This window comes from Diprion similis, chromosome 6 (genome assembly GCF_021155765.1).
Source record: "Diprion similis isolate iyDipSimi1 chromosome 6, iyDipSimi1.1, whole genome shotgun sequence".
NCBI lineage: Eukaryota > Metazoa > Arthropoda > Insecta > Hymenoptera > Diprionidae > Diprion > Diprion similis.
In genome coordinates, this window is record NC_060110.1 from 15916231 (window position 1) to 15925782 (window position 9552).

The following is a 9552-nucleotide window of genomic DNA, read 5'->3' on the forward strand; positions in this document are numbered from 1 at the left end:
TCACCACACATCGTGAGTATATAATCGGTAGGAAAAAATCCAGACGATGATGAATTACGTACTCGCAGTATAGTCGTACAAAAAAATGGTATTAGTGGTTCGCTGACTTTTCTAGGTGTTCCGAGAAATCAAAATTCGTCGATAATATTTTAGGTGTGAAATACAAGTTTCAAAGTTGCGCGGTATTTTCCATAATTTATGAAAAACTTAGCAACGTCCTACGTCGAGAGTAGTTAAAAATGCTCCAACAACATAAGAACAAACGATTTCCTCACCTTTGGCTTGGCGCGTTTTCTCCTGACCCTCAGCCCGTCGTTCTCGATGTAATCCGGCACCTCTTCGCGATTGATGAAATTAAATACCATCGTGTTGTTCTGATCGTTCCAGGGCTTGGTATCCCACAGTCCACCACCACCACCATTACCACTATTACCACCATTGCCACCGACACCTCCACCACCACTGTTGGAGTTCGTTTTCTTCACCGGTTGAATTTCCTCGGCACTTTTCAAGCTGACGACAACTTTGGTCGGCTGTTCAATGCTCTTCACCCTGTTGATCAGGTTCTTTTCGATCTCTCTGTTGCTGAGATTCTGTTGCGGTACCTGCGTTTTCGTCGATACCAACGGTCTGATGATACCGATTTGTTTCTGGGGCGGAGAGGGGCTCTCAGTCTTTTGTGTCTTTATCGTTTTCGCTTCGTTGCATTGCGGATAGGACGTCGACGTCGTGGTGCTCGTCGCGACGTTCGACTTGATCAACCCGAGGCTGGATATCGCCCCGATCGGCTTTCCGTCACCCTGGTAACTCTTCGCCGCATCCTGGACGCGGTTGACGATCTGCTCGGCGACGACGGTGGCTTCCTCCTTGACCTCCGGCGCTTCGCCGTTCGCCGTCGGTAGCACCTTATCCTCAGACTTGATCGCCGGGATTTCGACGGCTTTGCTCCTCTCAGGAACCGGCGGAGCCGCCCTCATGACGACGCTGGGAATCGCGGTTCCGTCCTGAGTGTCGTCAGTCTTGTTCGAGGGGGTTTCCTTAACGGATCTCCTGGTGTAACCAGGGAGGTAATTTTTTCCGCAACCCGATTCGGCGCGGTCGTTGAAGCTAAACTGCATCGTCGTTCCGGCTTTCGCGATGTTTTCCAAAGCTGTTTTCGAAATGCTTTTACCTCCGTCGACGACCTCCTCCCCGTCCTCCCCCTCCTCCCGCCGCTCGACGGGACTCTCGACCGGCGAAACGGGCCGCGGAATTTCCATTCTCTGCTCGCCGGAAGTTTCTGCCCCGGCTCTCGATGGATCCGACACCGATTTCGAAGTTTCCAACTCCGCGGAGGCTTCGGAAGAGTTGGAGGAATTGTTCTGACCTGGGACGATATCTTTCTTCGGAGACAACGGGGAGGACGATTTTCCCGGGGATATTATTCTCGGTCGGGGCTCAGGCGTCGAGGGTGGCGATTTAATTTTCGACTTTGAGAGAAAGGGAGGTTCTGGACTCGCCGCCGGTGAGAATCTGAACTTACAGAGTGGCTCCGGCGACGGCGAAGGAGAGCGGAGTTTTTCTATCTGTTGAAACTTGCTGACAACGGAGGAAACTGACTGAACAATGGGCTCGGTGATAACGCCTTCGTTGTGGAAGTTACTATCGGGATGTTCGAGTCTCTCGACGGTCGGCACGGGGGGGACGACGAAGCTTTTCTTCGGCGAGCTCGGCGGAAGCTTGTTGCTCACACCGTTCGCGAACGGTTTCGGCTGCAGCGGGGGTTTCGGTATCACAATCTTCTTCTGGTTCTGGGCCTTGAAGGTGTCGTTGATGGTCTTGAAAGTAGCGACCTTCGCCGCGACCTCGCCCTTGGGTTTCAGCTTCTTGGTCGACCCCTCGAATATCCGCATCGTGGTTTTGACTAGATCTGGAGGGGGCCGCTCGGTCTCGTCAACGACGAGTTTCACCCTCCGAGGCTTGTTGAGCGGTTTCGGTCTGTCCGGATCTCCGAGCTTACTTTCGATCTTCACGGAGGTACGGTCGATCAGAATTATGTGATCGTTCGGCTCGTGGTGCTTCTTTGCAACGCCGGCGGTAAACCGGCTCGGAACAACGTGCGGGGTAACGTCGTCCGACACGGAATTGTATCTGAGCAGAGTCTCGACGCTGCGAGCCCTCTTCATCGAATCGTTGCCGCGATCGGCGTTCCTGTACCGTTCGCTCTTGGCCAAAACGCCGGGAACGGCGTTCCTCTTTGTGTATTTTCGTTGGGACTTCTCGGCGGCGACGTCGTCGTCGCAGTCGAGGAGATCCTCGAGGCTGGCGGCCCGGCGAAAATTCTGCACCGACGGTCTGCTCTTGTTCATCTCCCTGAGCGTGAGGTTAAGGTACTTGCTTTTCAACTTGTTCACGATCCCCGGTCCGTACTGCAGCTCCTCGGAGCTGTCGCTCTCCCCGTCCTCGCTGGCCGGTCTCTCGTTCGCGAACTTTGACAGCTCCATGTCGGCGGACTTGCTGGACTTCAACTTGACCGCGAGCGCGTCTCTTGACTCGGATTTGTTGTCGACCATTTTATCGCTGACCGCGTTCAAATCATAATCCGCGTCGGAACCCAGCGTGTCCGTATCAAGGCGCATGTTGCCCGCGACTGTCTGTCGCTGCTGATGCTGCTGCTGCTGGTGCTGCTGCTGGTTTTGATGGTTCGACGATCCGCCGTCGGCGGCGCTAGTTACCGCCGAATGGTGTTGCTGGTGTGGAGCGAAAACACCGACGCAATGAGAGTCGATCGAGGCGGCAGGCTGCGCCGACTTGCAGCCTGCACCACCACCACCACCACCACCACCACCAGCAGCACCGCCACATTCGTGCTGCCCCGAAAGAACGCTTGTCAAACCGTTATCAAAACTCTCGGCCCCTCCCGCGGCGCCGATTACAGCCGTGCAAAGTTTCACGCTGGCTCCGTTGCTCGCCAATACCTTGCTCTGCTGACGTCTACGTTGTATCAGGTCCTTCTTCCATTGGGGAATATTCTCCGACTGGATACTGCTCGTCGACGAGCTTGTTGTTGCGGAGGCCATGTTTCCCGCACCTCCCTCCTCTGCGATCCTTACCTGCTGCTAGTACTCTAGACTACCGGATCCTGCACATCACGTCCCTCCTTCCCACCCTCCCCCCCGGCTTCCGACGATCTTCTCACCGCAGTTTTCACGCGCACCTTATATTAGTTTGTTGTATTAATTTCTACTACGCCCGGGACGAGTCGACTCCTCCGGTTAGCCCGATACACCTGCTCGACACCGACACGGATGATAAGCCCTGCGTGTCGCTCGCTGGGGCCCCGCGCCCCCAATGTGACGTCACACTCGGCACTCGCCGCTCGGCGGCGGCTCCCCAACCAACCGAGTCTCGAACCTATCTCGAATGTCTGCTTGAAAATCGAAACTCCCAGATGCGCGGGCACCGTCCGAATCCAATGCCGACGCCCGATCCATGCGCGGTTTTTCGACTTTCAATACACCCCGCTGCTCTGGGAATTTTGTTATTCGTTTTTTAGGGCACGGACGACTCGGTGAATTTTCCGCACTTGGAAACAGTCGATATGAAATTGCGAATCGGAAACGGTAGAGCGTAACGAATTTCAGAATCGTGACCCCGTTACAAACGTGTGAAAATTTTTATCCACGCCGAGTCCGGCGATGTCGTGTCGAGTCCGAAACGCGCCGTATAGTGAAAGTAAAAAACTTTCAGTCGCGACGATCAAGGTCATGCGTGTGTTGCACACATTCTCCGTTGGCGGAAATTATTACAGCCGGAATATTTCAAATGCCGCATCTTTGGAGCACAGTGCTATGTGCACGGCGTGTTTTATTATAAAATTAGTCATCACGTTCGATTGGATCGCGTGCAGGAGCCGAATGACGATCGTTAAATCTTGCGATAAAATTTGACGAGTTTTACCGCTATGCGGGGAAAGTTCGTATCAGCTGTTGCGGAAGTCGGATGATTCATGTCGAATCCATCATTCTTAGCTTAACATTGTCGTGTTAATGATAACGCACGAGGCTTAACCATGCGCGATTTGCAGTAAGTTAGTAAGAGTGGATTTAAACTTAATTCTGGTCCACGCTCTCGTTACGTTGGCAATACCGTTCTGGTTACGGTGTTTCGCGTACAATGACTCTGTCCTTACTAATTTCATAACAATATGTTACTTAATAGTGGCACGCGTGAACTTAGACGAGCTTCCCGTTACAGCGGGAATTCGAAAACAACCACACAACTAGCTGCTTGTGTGTATTTTTGTGTATACCAATGACACCTTTTGCACGTTCAATGAACGTAATGAGCACCGTGCGTAATCGTCGTAGGTTTTCTCGGTTGTATCATAAGGCGACTCGTTCGAGACGCACAAATTCGAAACTTGCCACTTTTCGTAGTCTATACAGTGGATATTACGGACAAGGTAAATTCTTCTTCCCGCAGAGTTCTTGGTAGGTACACACGGTGGCTGGTTTACTGGAGCTATTATTATTTTGACGCAGTAATTAGACCGCATCAAAATACGCTCCAATTAGTTAAGGTTAATAGTTTAAACCGCTCGTTCTTCTTCGGGCTATTCTTATACAGGTGAGTAAATTATCGCTCCGTTGAAAAACCAAGATTCTCAAGACTTATGTCGGTCGATGCACTGCAGCATTCTTTAAATAGCTGCAGGTTCGTAAAATCGTCATTTTTACGAACTTCGACGGACAAACGACTCATTTTCATGTAACTGTACGGTAAAAAATCGTCCCTTCGTTCCGGGGCGCATCGTGAATTAAAAACATTTTGACAATCAAATTGAACGGCGTACATACCTACAAGCGGTTAAAATTCAATAAAAATTCCAGTTTGACAGGGTTTTCAAGGTGAGTATATAACATAAATACAGTCGAGAATGTCGCTTCACCTTTGCGGTTGCAATTTTTGCTCATTTTAACGGGCTGCAGGCTATACAGTGGACTAAGGAATTCTGCACCGTCGATAACTAAGAATACAGTTTCCGGCACGGCTCCAAAATAAAAACGTATTGCAGATTTTTTAACTCGTTTAAGCTAATGATGGTAATACTATTAGATAGAATGAAATGAAATATTAATTTTACAAGTGAAAAACCACCATGTACGTATAGAAACGATTGAATTTAAAACGAATTTCAGATTATTAAGAAGATTAAATGATACACCGCATTGCGTGCATAATAATAATTGAGCCCTGAGAACCGACCGTGACGAGGTTTGACGATCGACGTTTTCTCTCAAAGAGTTCGGCGTAAGAATTGCAATTAACCGCGATCGACGTAGTCGCTGATTATTGCTTCTGGCCCGCGGATACGAAATAATTATTATGGGCTACATGAATATCGCTGTAACGTCCTCGAGATGAATTCGCTAAATTGTCACGCATGGCTTCGTCAACGGATATGTACACAATCCTGTTTATTGTTGACAATAAGAATTACGGCGATAACAAAAAAATTTGCAGTTTGCAGAATCGATCGATCGAAGCGAAGAACATAACATCGCGTAATAGCTACAATGAAAAAACGGTATATTAATTGTGTACAGACATCGCGTTTACAGTACGAGAACGCAAACAATTAGATAACCGTTATGAAAATACAGTTCATGAACAGTTCATGCGTAAAAATAGCAAAAAATATCATAAGCATCGCCTCGCAAACTGCATAGAAGAAAAAAAAAGATAACGCTGATACTGTAGAGCACATCGCAATGAGTCATTCAAATTGATGCTGAGTGATTCGCAATCGGATTCTGTGCATTTGAACATGCACGATCCGTAATTGATCATAACAATATTTTTTCCTTGTCGAATCGTAAACCTCGTAAGTATTATTTTCTTGAAACGATTTCCGAGCGCGCCGGAAATCCTTTTCACAATTTTGCCGCGCGCTGATTGATCGCCATTAAAGTGCTGAACTCATTGTCGTCCAAGATGGCCGCCGGTCACGAGCCGCGACGCGTACGGAACCAAAACCAGTTCCGCAACGAACCAGTTTGGAACTAGTTTTCAGTAGTTTTTTGACGAGATAGCCGAGTTTCAGACCAATACTTGGCAAATGTGGATTTCGCTTGAAACTGGCGTGACGAGAGGGAAGTCTAGACTCTGAGAATGGCCGAACATAACTCAAAAAATGGTAAGCTTGAAACTGTTTAACCGACGCTAGTGGTCCGACGCGATGATTACTTGTGTATTCCGTTCTAACTTATTTTAAAAACTGCACCCAGAGTGGCAGACAAACAACCGCAGATTTTTACCTGAAAGTCAATCGTTACGCGCAGTTGTAGCTCTTTTTTAAACTCTGGAGAGTAAGGATCGAGCCTCGAATTTATTCAAATCATATCCGAAATCAACAAGGCTTAACCTAACCCCAAATCTAACTCTTCGTCGACTACTGACATTCGATGTATACAAGATTTAATTGAAAACAGCGTTTGAGAAACATGTTAAATATGTAAATTACAATAGAACTGAATATTTAGAGATCAATCTTCCTTTCATTTTTTAATTTTACATAGCTTTATAAGATTATAACAAACATGAAACTTACATGAAATATTTTGCCCTAGAAAATGACGATATGCTGGAAATAAAAGTGGAGCCTGCTGTTCAGTCGTATACAGAGGTAGAACACGGATACGCAGAATTTGAGAACTCAAACCTAATTCCATCGACGGCTGATGTAGGCGCACTGAACTTGTGGACGAGCAAAGCAACTAGCTGCCTGATTGCCCAGTACAAAAAGTACCGCTCAATGGTTGGTCAGACAACACGAATGAAGAGCCTGAGGGAAATGTTTGAAATGGTATCGTTGGAGATGCAGAAGTATGGCTTTTATTTCAGCGCCCAAAAGTGTGAAAACAAATGGCGAGTACTGGAACGGAAGTACAAGAATCTAGTTTATCGTGAAAAGCTGAAAAAGCCTGGGAGAATGAGGCACTACGGACACTGGGAGCATAAAATAGCTTTGGATGAAATATTCGATGAAAGGAAAAGAAAGATGTATTTAGATGACAATGATTTTCCACCTCCTGGTGCTTCCAACAAGTTCACGTTAATCTTGCCAAAACCAGGCGGAGATAACTGCAACAATATAGCCAATAATGTCAATCAACCTCAACCTGCGGAAGATCCGCTAGCTGGAGCAACAGTGAATTCTCAAAGTGCTAAGGAATCTGATGAATCAGAAGACCTGCGAACTTGTTTAACCGTAATGTTTGAAAAGTTTTTAGCAAGGATGGACAAAAACTTTATCACGCAACAGCAGAACGAGGAGAGAAGACACAAGGAGAAAATGGCAATTCGACAAAGTCAATTGGAGCTCCAAAAGAAACTGTTTAAATTAAAGGAACAGAAAATGGCGCTAAAGAAAAGTCAACTGTTAGCTGCGGCTCAACATGTCCATTTGAATATGGAGTGACAATTAGGATAAATCAGTGGTTGATATGCTCAACAAATCTACATTTTTGTACAATGATGAACAAATCTTTACTTGCACATCAAATTCTCCATTCAGCACTGACATTCAATCTCTGATATAAGTTAGACACAGTTACTACTGCTGTAACAATGAGAAGCTACGCTTCTAGTGATAAGCGAGTAATCCGATTGATGCAATGTGATTTTAAAGTGGTACGAAAAATTAATTTATTAGTTATTATTTACTTCGATAACCGTTACGATGAATTTCATTGATATTAATCAATTTTTGTATACATTCCTTGCAAGCATATGTATACGATTTTCATTTATGTTTATTGTACAGTTATTGTTTAATTTAAAAAAATAGTCACGATCAACTTTAGTTTAATTGCTCGCCGTTGTTTCTTCGATTCCATGTTACTCTGGGTAAACGGATCTACAATTATGACCATACCAGCAAACTAACGTAATTCGTTAGTTGTATTTATTCTGTCTGTCTCTGATAAATAGTTTTGCAGTAGGATTACCATTTATCTGTGAATTACAATCATTCACATTGACTAAATATTGTCATGACTAATGCCATTCAAGTCAGTGCATCCTGCTAATACGTTACAACAGAGTATCTGGAAGATATCTTGTATATAAAACTGTCGTCAAAATTGTCGTTTTTTTTATACTAATAAACTCTTTGAATTATTACTTCATTCAGAATTTTTTAAACCGGAGATCACATAGTCGATTAGTTGTATACGCCTATGATATCAACCTTGGATCTCCAAATATCGACCGTAGGTAACGTAACAAGTTCTGCGGATAAGTGAGCGACGAAGATAAATCTTACACCGATACTCGATAAGCTGTCCTGGATATCATTGTTGGCGATTTTTATTTAATCGACACATCGTTCAAGTTCCAGCAATACAGATTTGAATATTTTTCCGTTCTTTTATTTCCACTCTCGGAAATGTACGGTACTCATGTATTTAGATAAGTTTGAACAGAAAACTTAATTCCTTCGTCATAACCGTACAAATTGCTCTTAGAATAATTGTCCCAATCAACAAAAATTTTCGAGTAATTTTAGCGTTGAACAAAAATGCAACAAAACTGCCTGCGTGGGAGTTGAATTTTCGTTAATTGTAGCAACAAACGGTAAGCGCTCAGCACGAAGATTTCTGGTCCAGGACAGGGTGTGCGTGTATTACGAATGCTGCTTCTGTAATTGCGCCTATCAATTATGGCAACTACTACCTGCGCTCTATACTTGAGCCACTTCTGATGGCTTAATTTATTAGGTCGAGTTGCAAAGGCTGCAGTAACTGACCTTATTGATCGCGTATACCGTTTAACAACCACCCATTGCGAAGCATTTCACTGGATTACCTGTCCTCGTATATATCCACGAGGACCAGTAAACGGTAGATCATTAATTTACTCCATTCCTTTTTCGATAGTCGTTTTGTTAATTGCTGACCCGCAGGTGGAGCGTATGAATGAATATTTATTTTCTCGCTCATGACACGGAAATTGCAGCAGTTTTACCGTTACTTACAGGGTCTATTCTGCCACGATCATGGCAATTCGGTGTGCTAGTGGCGTGTCATCTTCGGTAATAATTATTAATTGTAACTATTCAACTAATCAAATAATTCCAGTAATGTTGTATCACTGATAACTAGCGATGAAATTTCATCCAACCTCTTCATTGAAGTATATCAAATGAAAGTATTGCATTGGTCATTGCTCAGTTATGCACTATAATATTTAAACTGATCGTGTGTCAATATTGAACTGAAAGTAAGTCGATTATTAGAAAAAATGCCATAGAGTATCACAGCAAATTTGTACTATTTACTGAATGCATTTTGAAAAGTTGCAGAGCGTATTATAACAATAAAGTGACTCAAAGAGGTCTGTAGGCCACGGTGCTCAATGGACGTGGATTTTTCTCATTGTGAACGAGAATTATGGGAACATGAGAGTAGACAACTCGCACGGGAAGATTCCCATGCAAAAATAATAAAGCGAGCATATATTTTCTCCTAATTAAAAGTTTCGCGAGGATGGCGGGGATGTAAAAAAAGT

General features: G+C 44.9%; 2 protein-coding genes across 2 annotated transcripts in view; one reads left to right on the forward strand and one right to left on the reverse strand.

Moving 5' to 3' along the window:
- LOC124407811 overlaps positions 1-3145 on the reverse strand; it is a 31109-nt gene extending 27964 nt beyond the window's left edge. Inside the window, exon 1 of the mRNA XM_046884352.1 lies at positions 276-3145. Within this exon, the coding sequence (XP_046740308.1) occupies positions 276-3059 (2784 nt within the window). The 5' untranslated portion in view covers positions 3060-3145. The remainder of the gene's footprint in view (positions 1-275) is intronic.
- Positions 3146-5910: 2765 nt separating this feature from the next.
- On the forward strand, positions 5911-7793 carry LOC124406777. Its single transcript, XM_046882364.1, has 2 exons — positions 5911-6178; positions 6612-7793. Exons 1-2 carry the CDS (start codon positions 6154-6156, stop codon positions 7460-7462), a joined length of 876 nt encoding a protein of 291 aa, XP_046738320.1. The 5' UTR covers positions 5911-6153; the 3' UTR covers positions 7463-7793.
- The last annotated feature ends 1759 nt before the right edge of the window (positions 7794-9552 follow it).